The 14,507-nt window shown below is 39.4% G+C and overlaps 1 protein-coding gene across 1 annotated transcript in view; it reads right to left on the bottom strand.

Annotated features, from left to right (window-relative positions):
- CCDC34 (coiled-coil domain containing 34) overlaps nt 1–14,507 on the bottom strand; it is a 45,416-nt gene that overhangs the window by 29,835 nt on the left and 1,074 nt on the right. The window contains exon 2 of the mRNA XM_055549168.1: nt 9,591–9,726. Within this exon, the coding sequence (XP_055405143.1) occupies nt 9,591–9,726 (136 nt within the window). The remainder of the gene's footprint in view (nt 1–9,590; nt 9,727–14,507) is intronic.

Here is a 14,507-nt window from a genome sequence, read left to right on the forward strand (position 1 = left end):
AAAAGACCTTTGCTCTGAAAACTGTAAGAACTTGATGAAAGAAACTGAAGATGACCCAGAGAGGGGAAGATATAGCAAAAGTATGTTGTTGGATTGGAAGAATCAATATTGACCAAATGTTATACTATCCAAAGCAATCCACAGATTAAATTTAATCCCTATCAAATTATCAGTGACACTGTTCACAGAATCACATCACATAATTTTAAAATTTGCATGGAAATACAAAAGACCCCAAAGAGTCAATGAAATCTTGATAAAGAAAAATGCAGCTAGAGCACTCAGGTTCCTTAACTTCAGACTATACTACAAAGTCACAATAATAAAAACAGTATGTATACCTGTGGCGGATTCATTTTGATATTTGGCAAAACTAATACAATTATGTAAAGTTTAAAAATAAAATAAAATAAAAAAAAAAAAGGAAATGTACAGGAAAAAAATATATATATTACGTGAACAAAAACAGAACTACAGATCAATGGAACAGGACAGGAATCCAATAAACAAACCCACACACCTATGGTCAATTAATCTATGACAAAGAAAGTCTTTAATATATAATAGAGAAAAAGTATTCAGTAAGTGGTGGCAGGAAAACTTGACAGCTACATGTAAAAGAATGAAATTACAACAGTCTCTAACACCATATACAAAAATAAACTCAAAATGGATTAAAGACCTAAATATAAGACTGGATACTATAAAATTCTTAGAGGAAAAGAAAGGCGGTACACTCACTGACATAAACTGCAGCAAGATTTTTTTCAATCCACCTCCTAGAATAATGAAAATAAAAACAAAAAGAAACAAAAAGCACCTAATTAAACTTAAAAGCTTTTGCACAGCAAAGGAAATCATGAACAACAAAAAACCACACAGAATGAGAGGAAAATATTTGCCAGCAAATTGACCAACAAGAGATTAATTACCAAAATATATAAACAGCTCATCTAGTTCAATAACAAAAACTAAATAAACCAATCAAAAAATGAGTGGAAGATCTCAATAGACATATCTCCAAAAAAGACATGCTATGCTATGCTAAGTGACTTCAGTCGTGTCCGACTCTGTGTGACCCCATAGACGGCAGCTCACCAGGCTCCCCTGTCCCTGGGATTCTCCAGGCAAGAACACTGGAGCGGGTTGCCATTTCCTTCTCCAAAAAAGACATACAGAAGGCCAAAAAAGCACACGAAAAGATATTCAACATCACTAATTATTAGAGAAATGCAAAATCAAAGCTACAATGAGGTATCACCTAATACCAATTGAAATGGCCATAATCAACAGGCTGACGCATCATCAATAAATGCTGGAGAGGGTGTGGAGAAAAGGAAACCCTCCTACCCTGTTGGTGGAAATGTAAATTGGTACAACTACTATCACAAACAGTATGGAGGTTTCTTAAGAAATAAAAATATAATCATGTGACCTACCAATCCCATTGTTAGGCATATAATCAGAGAAAACCATAATTTACAAAGATACTTGCACCCCAATGTTCACTGTAGCACTATTTACACTAGCCAAGACATGGAAGCAACCTAGATGTCCACTGACAAATGCTGCTGCTGCTGCTGCTGCTGCTAAGTCGCTTCAGTCGTGTCCGACTCTGTGCGACCCCGTGGACTGCAGCCCACCAGGCTCCTCCATCCATGGGATTTTTCAGGCAAGAGTACTGGAGTGGTGGTGCCATTGCCTTTTCTGCCACTGACAAATGAATGGATAAAACAAGAGGTAGTACATATACACAATGGGATATTACTCAGCTACATAAAATAATGAAATAATGCCATTTGAAGCAACATGGATGAACCTAGAGATTATAATTCCAAGTGAAGCAAGTTAGACTGAGAAAAACAAATACATGATATCACTTATATGTGGAATCTAATAAAAAAGATGATACAAATGAACTTATTTACAAAACAGAAACAGATTCACAGTCTGTTGGAAACAAACGTATGGTTACCAAAGGGGAAAGAATAGGGGGAGGCATAAATTAGGAGACTGGGGTTAGCAGTCTCCTAATTTATATACACACTAGAATATTCAAAATAGCTACCAACAAGCACCTACTGTATAGCACAGGGAAATTTACCCAAAACTGTGTAATAATTTTTACGGGAAAGAATCAGAAAGAGAATGGATATATAGTATAACTAAACCACTTTGCTGTACACTTGAAACTAACACAACATTGTAAATCAACTATACCCCATAAAAAATAAAGATTAAATTAAAAATTAAGGATCATACACCATAAGCAAGTAATACTTTTCCCAGCTATCCAAGGACTTTTTAATATCCACAAATCAATTTGATACACCCCACTAACAAATTAAATGATAAAACCTTTATAATCATCTCAGTAGGTGAAGAAAAAGCTTCCGATTAAATAAAACATCCTTTTACCAAAAAAAAAAAAAAAAATCTCTAGAAACTGGGCATGGAGGGAACATACCTTCAACATAATAAAGGTCATGTATGACAAACCCTTTCATCAAGAGCCTCTTGATGAAAGTGAAAGGGGAGAGTGAAAAAGTTGGCTTAAAACTCAATATTCAAAAAATGAAGATGGTGGCATCTGGGCCCATCACTTCATGGCAAATAGTTGGGGAAACAATGGAAACAGTGACAGACTTTATTTTTGGGGGCTTCAAAATCACTGCAGATGGTGACGGCAGCCATGAAATTAAAAGACGCTTGCTCCCTAGAAGAAAAGCTATGACCAACCTAGATAGCATATTAAAAAGCAGAGACATTACTTTGCCAACAAAGGTCCATCTAGTCAAAGCTATGGTTTTTCCAGTAGTCATGTATGGATGTGAGAGTTGGACTATAAAGAAAGCTGAATGCCAAAGAATTGATGCTTTTGAATTGTGGTATTGGCGAAGACTCTTGAGAGTCCTTGGACTGCAAGGAGATCAAACCAGTCCATCCTAAAGAAAATCAGTCCTGAATAGTCATTGGAAGGGCTGATGCTAAAGCTGAAACTCCAATACTTTGGCCACCTGAAGCAAAGAACTGACTCACTGGAAAAGACCCTGATGCTGGGAAAGAATGAAGGTGGGAGGAGAAGGAGACGCCAGAGGATGAGATGGTTGGATGGCATCACCAACTCAATGGACATGAGTTTGAGCAAGCTCTGGGAGTTGGTGATGGACAGGGAAGCTTGGCATGCTGCAGTATGTGGGGTCACACAGAGTTGGACACAAGTGAGCAACGGAACTGAACTGAATGACAAACCCACAGTTAACATCATACAAAATGGTGAAGATCAGGAAGAAAACAAGGATGTCCATTCTCGCCATTTTCATTCAACACAGTTTGGAAGTCCTCGACACAGTAATCAGATAAGAAAATGCAAGAGAAAAAAGGGGAGGGGGATTTGAATTTGAAAGGAAGACATAAACTGTCACGGCAAATGATAAGATACTATACATAGAAAACCCTAAAGATGCTATTATACCAGAAAACTACTAGAGCTCCATGAATTCAGTAAAGCTGTGGACACAAAGTTATTATACAAAAGTCTGTTGCATTTCTATACACAAACAAGGAATTAACAGAAAGTGGAATTAAGGAAACAATCTCACTTTCCATCTCATCAGAAAGAATAAAATACCTAGGAATAAGGCTACCTAAGGAGGCAAAAGACCTGTATTCTGGAAAGTATAAGACATTGATGAAAGATACTAAAAGGACACAAACATATTGAAAGATATACTCTATTCTTTGATTGCAAGAATCAATATTGTTAAAATCACCATATCACCTTAGGGAATCTAGACATTCAATGCAATCCCTATCAAATTACCAGTGGCATTTTTTAAAGAACAATAACAAAATTAAATTTATATGAAAACACAAAAGGCCCTGAATAGCCAACACGACCTTGAGAAAAAAGAACAGAACTCGAGGAATACGCTCCCTGACTGCTGACTATACTACAAAGCCACAGCAATCACAAACAGTATCGCACTGGGACAAAAACAGACTGAGAGCAAGAGAACAGAACAGAGCTGAGGAACAAACCAAAACACCTAGTCAATTAATTCAGGACAAAAGAGGGAAGACTACGCAATGAAGAAGACATTTCTTCAATAAGCGGTGCTGGGAAAACTGGATACTATCTGTAGATACAAATAAAATGAGACCATTCTCTGACACTATATACAAAAATTAACTCAAAATGGATTAAAGACCTAAATGTAAAGCAAGATACTATAAAAACTCTTAGAGGAAAACGTAGGTAGATATAAATTGCAGCAATATTTTTTTAGATCCATCTTTTACAGTAATGGAAATACTAAGCAAAATGTAGTAATAAGCAAAAGCAATTGTTTAAACTTAAAACCTTTTGTACATCAAAGGAAATCATACACAAAATGAAAAGACAACCCACAGAATGAGAGAAAATATTTGCACCTGATACAACCAATAAGGGATTCATTTCAAAAATACATAAAAAGCTCACACAGTTTAATATAAACAAAAAGAAACAACCAAATCAAAAAATGGGCAGAAAATCTAAACAGACATTCTCCAAAGATATACAGATGGCCAGGAGATACATGAAAAGATGCTTAACATCATTAATTATAGAAAAATGAAAATTGAAACTACAATAAGGTATAACCTCACATTGATCAGAATGGCCATCATCAAAAAGTCTACAAATAATAAATGCTAGAGAAGATGTGGAGAAAAAGGAACCCTTCTCCACTGTTGGGGAAAATAGAATTGGTGTCCCCACTATGGAGAACAGTATGGAGATTCCTTAATTAAAAATCGAGTTGCCAGCAATTCTGCTCCTGTATATATATCCAGAAAAGATGAAAACTCAAATATGAAAAGATAATGCATCCCAATGTTCACAGCAGCACTATTTACAATAGCCAAGACATGGAAGCACCCTAAATTGTTCATCAACAGATGAGTGGAAAAAGAAGATGTGGTGTGTGTGTGTGTGTGTGTGTGTGTATATATATACACACCAAGGGGATATTACTCAGCCATAAAAATAAATGAAACAATGCCATTTGTAGCAACATGAACAGACCTAGAGATTATCACACTAAGTGAAGACAGACAGACTGAGAAAGACAAATATCATATGATACCACTTATATGCAGAATCTTGAAAAATGATACAAATGAATGTATCGGTCTGGTTAAAAGATTTACTCAGGTTTTCCATAAAATGTTATGGAAAAATCCAAATGAAATTTTTTGGCCAGCACAATATTTACAAAACAGAAATACACAGAAAACAAATCTATAGTTACCAAAGGGAAAAGCAGGGGGAGGGAAAGATGTGAAGATTAATATTAATAGATACATACTACTATATATAAAATACATAAACAGCAAGGATTTACTATATAACAGAGGCAATTATAGGCAATATCTTATAATAACCTAAGGGCAAAATGGTTGTCTGAGGAAGCCTTACAAATAGCTGAGTAAAGAAGAGAAGCTAAAGGCAAAAGAGAAAGGGAAAGATACACACATTTGAATGCAGAGTTCCAAAGAATAGCAAGGAGAGATAAATAAGAAAGCCTTCCTCAGCAATCAATGCAAAGAAATAGAGGAAAACAACAGAATGGGAAAGACTAGAGATCTCTTCAAGAAAATTAGAGACACCAAGGGAACATTTCATGCAAAGATGGGCACAATAAAGGACAGAAATGGTATGGACCTAACAGAAGCAGAAGATATTAAGAAGAGGTGGCAAGAATACTCAGAACTATACATAAAAGATCTTCATGACCCAGATAACCACAATGGTATCACTCACCTAGAGCCAGACATCCTGGAATGTGAAGTCAAGTGGGCCTTAGGAAAGCATCACTATGAACAAAGCTAGTATAGGTGATGGAATTCCATTTGAGCTATTTCAATTCCTAACAGATGATGCTGTGAAAGTGCTGCACTCAATATGCCAGCAAATTTGGAAAACTCAGCAGTGGCCAACTGACTGGAAAAGGTCAGTTTCCATTCCAATCCCAAAGAAAGCCAATGCCAAAGAATGCTCAAACTACCGCACAACTGCAGTCATCTCACACGCTAGTAAAGTAATGCTCAAAATTCTCCAAGACAGGCTTCAACTGTGAACTTCCAGATGTTCAAACTGGATTTTAAGGCAGAGTAACCAGAGATCAAATTGCCAACATCTGTTACATCATCAAAAAAGCAAGAGAGTTGCAGAAAAACATCTATTTCTGCTTTACTGCCTATACCAAAGTCTTGGACTGTGTGGAATACAACAAACTGTGGAAAATTCTTACAGAGATGGGAATACCAGACCACCTGATCTGCCTCTTGAGAAATCTGTATGCAGGTCAAAAAGCAACAGGTAGTACATGGAACAACAGACTGGTTCCAAATCGAGAAAGGAGTACATCAAGGCTGTATATTGTCACCCTGTTTATTTAACTTATACGCAGAGTACATCATGAGAAATGCTGGGCTGGATGAAGCACAAACTGGAATCAAGATTGCTGGGAGAAATATCAATAACCTCAGATATGCAGATGACACCATCCTTATGGCAGAAAGTGAAGAACTAAAGAGCCTCTTGAGAAAGTGAAAGAGGAGAGTGAAAAAGTTGGCTTAAAGCTCAACATTCAGAAAATTAAGATCATGGCATCCGGTCCCATCACTTCATGGCAAATAGACGGGGAAGCAATGGAAACAGTGACAGACTTTATTTTCTTGGGCTCCAAAATCATGGCAGATGGTGACTGCATCCATGAAATTAAAAGATGCTTGCTCCTTGGAAGAAAAGCTATGACCGACCTAGATAGCATATTAAAAAGCAGAGACATTACTTTGCCAACAATGGTCCATCTAGTCAAAGCTATTGTTTTTCCAGTAGTCATGTATGGATGTGAGAGTTGGACTGTAAAGAAAGCTGAGAGCTGAAGAATTGATGCTTTTGAACTGTGGTGTTGGAGAAGACTCTTGAGAGTCCCTTGGACTGCAAGGAGATCAAACCAGTCCATCCTAAAGGAAATCAATCCTGAAGATTCATTGGAAGGGCTGATGTTGAAGCTGAAACTCCAATACTTTGGCTATCTGATGCAAGGAAGTAACTCATTGGAAAAGACCCTGATGCTGGGAAAGAATGAAGGTGCGGGGAGAAGGGGATGACAGAGGATGAGATGGTTGGATGGCATCACCGATTCAATGGACATGAGTTTGAGTAAGCTCCGGGAGTTGGTGATGGACAGGGAAGCCTGGCGTGCAGTCCATGGGGTCACACAGAGTCGGACACGACTGAGCAACTGAACTGAAGTGAAAACAGAAAAGAATCTAAAAATGTGTGTGTGCGTGTAGAGAGAGGCTTCCCAGGTGGCTCAGTGGTGAAGAATCCACCTGCTAGTGGAGGAGATGCAGGAGACATGGGTTTGATCCTTGGGTCAGGAAGATATCCTGGAGGAGGAAATGGCAACTCACTCCAGTATTCTTGCTTGAAAAATCCCGTGGACAGAGGAGCCTGGCATGTTACAGCTCATGGGGTCACAGAGTCAAATAACACTGAGCAACGGAGCACACACGCAGGCATATATACATAAACTGAATCAGCTTGTTATATATCTGAAACTAACACAACATTGTAAATAAACTATATTTCAATTTAAAAGATGGAAAAAAAGACTGTGACTAGCAATGATATCAATAACAATACCAATAAAATCACTAGCTATCCTTACACTTTGTCTCATTTAATCCTCTAAAACATTGTGACCGGGTAGTATTATTTTATCTGTACTGTAGAGATGAGGAAATTGAAGTGTAAAAGTTTAAATAAGCCTATCTGACATCAAACCATAAGGTTTTTCTCAAGTCCTAGCCCTTGTAAGTAGAAACAAGTACTACAGTGTACTTTTCCAGGAATAAATTTAAATTTAGAAAACAAAGTATACTTCAATAGGGAAAAAGCTGAATGTATTGGTTTCTACAATTATCTGAATCATGTCAAGAACCTGGCTAGAAAGCCATCACAGAAAGAACAACTAGTTTCAAAACTGAAATGGAAAATGTACTCCGAAAAGATCATGGAGGGCAAAGCTTTAATTCAAGGATTTTTACAGCAATAGGGATACTGATAGATTAGTAGTTGTTTTTATTGCTGTGTTTTTATTTTGCGACCCCATGGGCTGTAGCCCACCAGGTTCTTTTGTCCATGGGATTTCCCAGGCAATAATACTGGAGTAGGTATTTTCATTTCCTTCTCTAGGGGATCTTCCCAACCTAGGAATCGAACCCATATCTCCTGCATTGGCAGGTGGATGAGCCAGCAGGGAGCCCCTAAGAGATGAAAATAAACTTAAACACACAACAATATTGAACTGGTTAATTATGTTCTATTATATATATGATACATTTAAAATATATTTTAATAATCAGCCATTTTAAAAGGATATGAAAATATTTAATGATATAGAAACATTAATAATGTAATAAGCAGAAAAAAACAGGTTACAAAAGAGTGATCATATTTATTAAAAACAAGATATATCCCTCACCACACACATCTACCTGGTTTCTGTGTTTGGACAGAGAGAATTCAGATAACCTAGATACTGGAAAATCCTATGGATGGAGGAGCCTGGTGGGCTACAGTCCATGGGGTCGCTAAGAGTCGGAAACAACTGAGCAACTTCACTTTCACTTTTCACTTTCATGCATTGGTGAAGGAAATGGCAACCCACTCCAGTGTTCTTGCCTGGAGAATCCCAGGGATGGGTCAGCCTGGTGGGCTGCTGTCCATGGGGTCGCAGAGTTGGACACGACTGAAGCGACTTAGCAGCAGCAGCAGCAGATACTGGAGGATTTCAAACTACCCAAATCTATTTGGCTGCTAGGTTCTAAACAGCAAACAGTAAGAGTTGAAAGAATGACGGATTCATGTGAAAATGTATTTTTTTGAGTTTGGAGAGGGAGAGTTCAGAGAGAATTAAAAATACAAAAATGCCCAGAAGCGAGGCAGGGAGGTAAAGAGAAACTAAGAAAACCCAAAAGCCCCTCAGATTCCCTTCTCCCAGCATAAACTCACTCTGGGGCACAAGCTCTGAATCATACAGGGTAGACTTCCTGCCTCTACTTCAGTTTTTATTTCTCTCCTCTCTTAAAAATTTTACCAAATATATGAGGTTGACTGTACCTTAGTTAAACATACATATGGTGACACTCTGTATGAATATACATTTGCACATATGTTTTTAAAAAATTTACAGAGAAGAAAATCTGGAAGGCTACATGCCATACTACTAAAAATAGTTTTTAGGGAACGAGGTTGGAGATTTTAATTTCCCTAATTATGCTTAGCTGTATTTTCCAAATGTTCTTATAATCTGGAACACGTATCATTTCTCTAGTAAGCTATAAATACGGATATAGCAAACTGATATGCTAAATGATATGCTGAATATCTACTGATCAGTATCTACTGATACTGATATGCTAAAACTTTGTTGTGAGGGATAATAACATCCTGATAATAACATTCTGATTTTGACAGCAGCTCAACTTTGTGAATTTGTGGATTAAATAGAAAAAAGACTGTCTAGTTTTACCTCTAGAGCCTTCTGTTGCAGACGGTCACGTTCTACTTTTTCTTTGCCAACAAACCACACTTCCCACGGTGTCAGGCTGCTTTCTGGTAAGCGCACCTGCTTCTGTTCTTCTTGGTTATCTTCGGATCCAACCGTGCTGTTACAAAAGAGAGGATACTACAGACCTTGCACTCAAAACTCTCTGACTTAGCAGTCAAAATGATTTAGCTGCACAATAAAAGTAGAATTCCATGATACACTGACAATACTGTGATTTTTTTATATGTAAATATACACTTAAGAAACTAAAAACCAGAGTCCATTGTTTAAATTAGTTTATCCTTTAGACAGCCTCTGAATTCTCTAATTTAAAATCACACCCTGTCCATTTGCCTCAATTACAATAAATTTTTTCATTCTTAAACATCTTATGCTTGGACAACTAATTATAACACATGATCCTAACCAAATCCTGGTGCAGACTTTTCCCTTTTCCTCCTTTAAGTAGTTCACAAAGGAAGGAATACGTATCTACACAGTGAGGATGGTAATGCCAATGTGGTAACAATTACGGTTTTGGTGTGAAGGGTGGACAGAGTTCTTTATACCCTCGATTTTTCTGTAAGTTTGAATTTGTTTTGAAATAAAAAGGTACATAAAGTATATGGCTTTGTGTTCTTTAATGGTTTGGTGGACTCTATTTTGCCAGTTCTCAAAGTGGCTACGATTTTCCCAGAGTTGTCAGTCTGTCTCTTCTGGGTACATGGAAAAGTAACCATTCACTCGAGCTCAACAGAAAAGGGAAAGGGAAGTACTTGTGAGTGCATATATACATACAGAACACAGGACTTGGCCAGGTACAAGACCCCCATAGGAAAAGGTGAATCATTAGTGCCCATGGAAAGAAAGGCTGTTCAGGACATGAGGCAGCGAGAGAAAGACTAGGTTATTATAGATTCAGCCCCTTTTTGTCTCTTTAACATTCCTGCTTCAGGCAACCAACTGCCTCCCCCATGGCCATGCTCAGCTTTTTCTGCCTCGTAACTTCCATTTACTTGGTGGTGGTGGTGGTGGTTTTTTCCCCTATTTTTGCACTCATTCATGCAATTATGGAATTTGTGTTCTAGTGGGAAAGGAACACTGTTGGTATGTTGTTTACTTCCTATATATTTTTCCTTCTTAGTCGTGCAGAACACTGCCTCATCCTCCCATAGCTTCATTGGTCATGAAGGTGCGGAAGAGGCCCACTCCAGGCATTTCAGGCTAGATCTTACTCCTGAGCTCCAAACTTTTATTTTCTACCATAAGACAGATGGCTTCACTTAAATATCAAATTCAATCAATCCAAAACAAATCTAGTCACCTACCAATCACTCACTACCCTCCTCCCCTAATCCTACCTCAGAGAAGAGTACAAACACTCACCCAGTTAGCCAAGCCAGAAACACAGATCCTTGACTCCTGCTCCCCAACCACATTTGGTGCCACTTCCTCCCACGCCTATACAATTCAGTTCAGTCGCTCAGTTGTGTCCGACTCTTTGCGACCCCATGGACTGCAGTACGCCAGGCTTCCCTGTCCATCACCAACACCTGGAGCTTGCTCAAACTCATGTCCATCGAGTCAGTGATGCCATCCAACCATCTCATCCTCTGGTATCCTCTTCTCCTCCTGCCTTCAATCTTCCCAAGCATCAGGATCTTTGCCAATGAGTCAGTTCTTCCCATCGGGTGGACAAAGTATTGGAGTTTCAGCTTCAGCATCAGTCCTTCCAATGAATATTCAGGACTGATTTCCTTTAGGATGGACTGGTTGGATCTCCTTGCAGTCCAAGGGACTCCTTTAAGAGTCTTTTACAACACCACAGTTCAAAAGCATCAAATCTTCAGCGCTCAGCTTTCTTTATAGTCCAACTCTCACATCCATACATGACTACTGGAAAAACCATAGCTTTGACTAGACGGACCTTTGTTGGTAATGTCTCTGCTTCTTAATATACTGTTTAGGTTAGTCATAGCTTTTCTTCCAAGGAGCAAACGTCTTTTGATTTCATGGCTGCAATCACCATCTGCAGTGATTTTGGAGCCCAAGAAAATAAAGTCTGTCACTGTTTCCATTGTTTTCCCATCTATTTGCCATGAAGTGATGGGACCAGATGCCATGATCTTAGTTTTCTGAATGTTGAGTTTTAAGCCTGCTTTTTCACTCTCCTCTTTCACTTTTTTTTTTTTTTTTTTTTTTTCCTCTTTCACTTTTAAGAGGCTCTTTAGTTCTTCTTCGCTTTCTGCCATAAGGGTGGTGTCATCTGAGTATCTAAGGTTCTTGATATTTCTCCGGGCAATCTTGATTCCAGCTTGTGCTTCTTCCAGCCCAGCGTTTCTCATGATGTACTCTGCATATAAGTTAAATAAGCAGGGTGACAATATACAGCCTTGATGAACTCCTTTCCCTATTTGGAACCAGTCTGTTGTTCCATGTCCAGTTCTAACTGTTGCTTCTTGACCTGCATACAGATTTCTCAGGAGGCCCAAACTATCAGGGCCCCAACCAAAGGTAAGAGGTAGAGAGGTGGAATAAGGAAAAGTTCTAAACACTTTTCTTTCCTGAAAAGAGGTACTGGATTTTCTGAAGCATTTGAGAACAATCACTGCATCTATCTGTTCTCTAGGAAGTGGGAAATAAGCACACCTTCAGCAGACGTTTATTGAACACGTCACAGGCATCTGACACTTGCCACCCACAGGCCTGACAACTCCTGCATTTTTTCCAGACCACGTCCTACCAATTGCTTTGAATCAGTGGGGATGAACTGTGATAAGGTAGGCAGCTAGAGCCCGGGGTGTTACCAGCTCATTTGGGCTTTGGCTAGGTTTGACATAAATACAACTAGCTCCTCCTATGGTGAGCTCCATTTGGTCAGGGCTTTGGCTCTTGGAAGCTAAAGCAAGGTCTTAGGAGCAGAGCTGCGGATGGCCTCTGGATAGCCATCATTCCCGGGGCTGCTCAACTGGCTACATAGCGCAGTCCTGCTGATTAAGCTCAGGATTTTCCAAAACCTTAAAATTTATTTTAAAAATCACTGGGACCAGGACTCCCTGGTGATCCAGGGGCTAAAACTGTACTCCCAATGTAGGGGACCCAGGTTCAATCCCTGATCAGGGAACTAGATCCCACATGCTGCAACTAAAATCAAAGATCCTTTGGGCCACAACAAGGACCCAGGACAGCCAAATAAATAATAAATATCCTCCTAAAAAATCACTGGGACCAACTCAGTCCTGAAGAATCCGTACAAAGGTCCACATGAAAATGGACTCCTTTGAAACTGTTTCTTGTTGCTACAAACTGTGTGGACAAGTGGCTTGTTTGCTTACTGTTACTGATCTCCATTCCTACCAATGTACTTACTATTACTTCTCCTTCTTAAGAGACTCACTGTTATAACTGTGTATGTGAGTCACTTCATATGGCTTCATAGTCAATTTACTCACCCCAAGTATGCATGCCTTATAGCTACAGGGGCTAAATGGTTGCCTACACATAAAGCATGGGTTCTCTGGTCTGTATTTCTTAGATCTCCTGTATAGAAAGTGAAGAGGAACTAAAAAGCCTCTTGATGAAAGTGGAAGAGGAGAGTGAAAAAGCTGGCTTAAAGCTCAACATTCACAAAACTAAGATCATGGCATCTGGTCCCATCACTTCATGGGAAATAGATGGGGAAACAGTGGAAACAGTGTCAGACTTTATTTTGGGGGGGAGGGGGTCCAAAATCACTGAAATGGTGATTGCAGCCATGAAATTAAAAGACACTTACTCCTTGGAAGGAAAGTTATGACCAACCTAGATAGCATATTCCAAAGCAGAGACATTACTTTGCCAACAAAGGTGTGTCTAGTCAAAGCCATGGTTTTTCCAGTGGTCATGTATGGATGTGAGAGTTGGACTGTAAAGAAAGCTGAGCGCCGAAGGACTGATGCTTTTGAACTGTGGTGTTGGAGAAGACTCTTGAGAGTCCCTTGGACTGCAATCCAACCAGTCTATCCTAAAGGAGATCAGTCCTGGGTGTTCATTGGTAGGACTGATGCTGAAGCTGAAACTCCAATATTTTGGCCACCTGATGCGAAGAGCTGACTCATTGGAAAAGACCCTGATGCTGAGAGGGATTGGGGGCAGGAGAAGGGGACGACAGAGAATGAGATGGCTGGATGGCATCACCGATTCGATGGACATGAGTTTGGGTAAACTCCGGGAGTTGGTGATGGACAGGGAGGCCTGGCATGGTGCGATTCATGGGGTCGCAAAGAGTCAGACACGACTGAGCTACTGAACTGAACTGATACTGCCTTGTAAAGCCTGACAATCAGAACCTTGTAAATGCTTTCTGAAGTTGACATAATGAGTCTAACTCTGAATGCACCTGCATCACCAAGCCTCTCTAAGAAAAAGATATTCCTGCAGGGATAGGCCCTTTGCTCGTATTTCTATATACCCAACAATAGGCATGTAGCATAGGCAAGAGAAAACATGGTCAGTATACCCTGGTACTAGGCCCAGCTCCTTTAATGACTAGGTGGAAGCCTTCGAAGTAGACTTTTTATCTGTCTTCTGAGTCACAGTTTTGTTATCTGTAAAATGAATGGCTTGACCTAGGCTTTAATTCCAAGAGAGTAGAGACCATGCCTGTCTTGTTTATAGGCCCTTACCTGGTGGCTCACACACTAAAGAATCTACTGGCAATGAGGAAGACCTGGGTTCGATCCCTGGGTTGGGAAGATCTCCTGGACGAGGGCATGGCAACCCACTCCAGGATTCTTGCCTGAAGAATCCCCATGGGTAGTGGAGCCTGGTGGGCTACAGTCCATGGGGTCGCAAAGAGTGGGAGACGACTGTGCGACTAAGCACATATGGCACAAACTAAATGTTTGCTGAAAGAACAAT

Source organism: Bubalus kerabau, chromosome 15 (genome assembly GCF_029407905.1).
Source record: "Bubalus kerabau isolate K-KA32 ecotype Philippines breed swamp buffalo chromosome 15, PCC_UOA_SB_1v2, whole genome shotgun sequence".
NCBI classification, from domain to species: domain Eukaryota; kingdom Metazoa; phylum Chordata; class Mammalia; order Artiodactyla; family Bovidae; genus Bubalus; species Bubalus kerabau.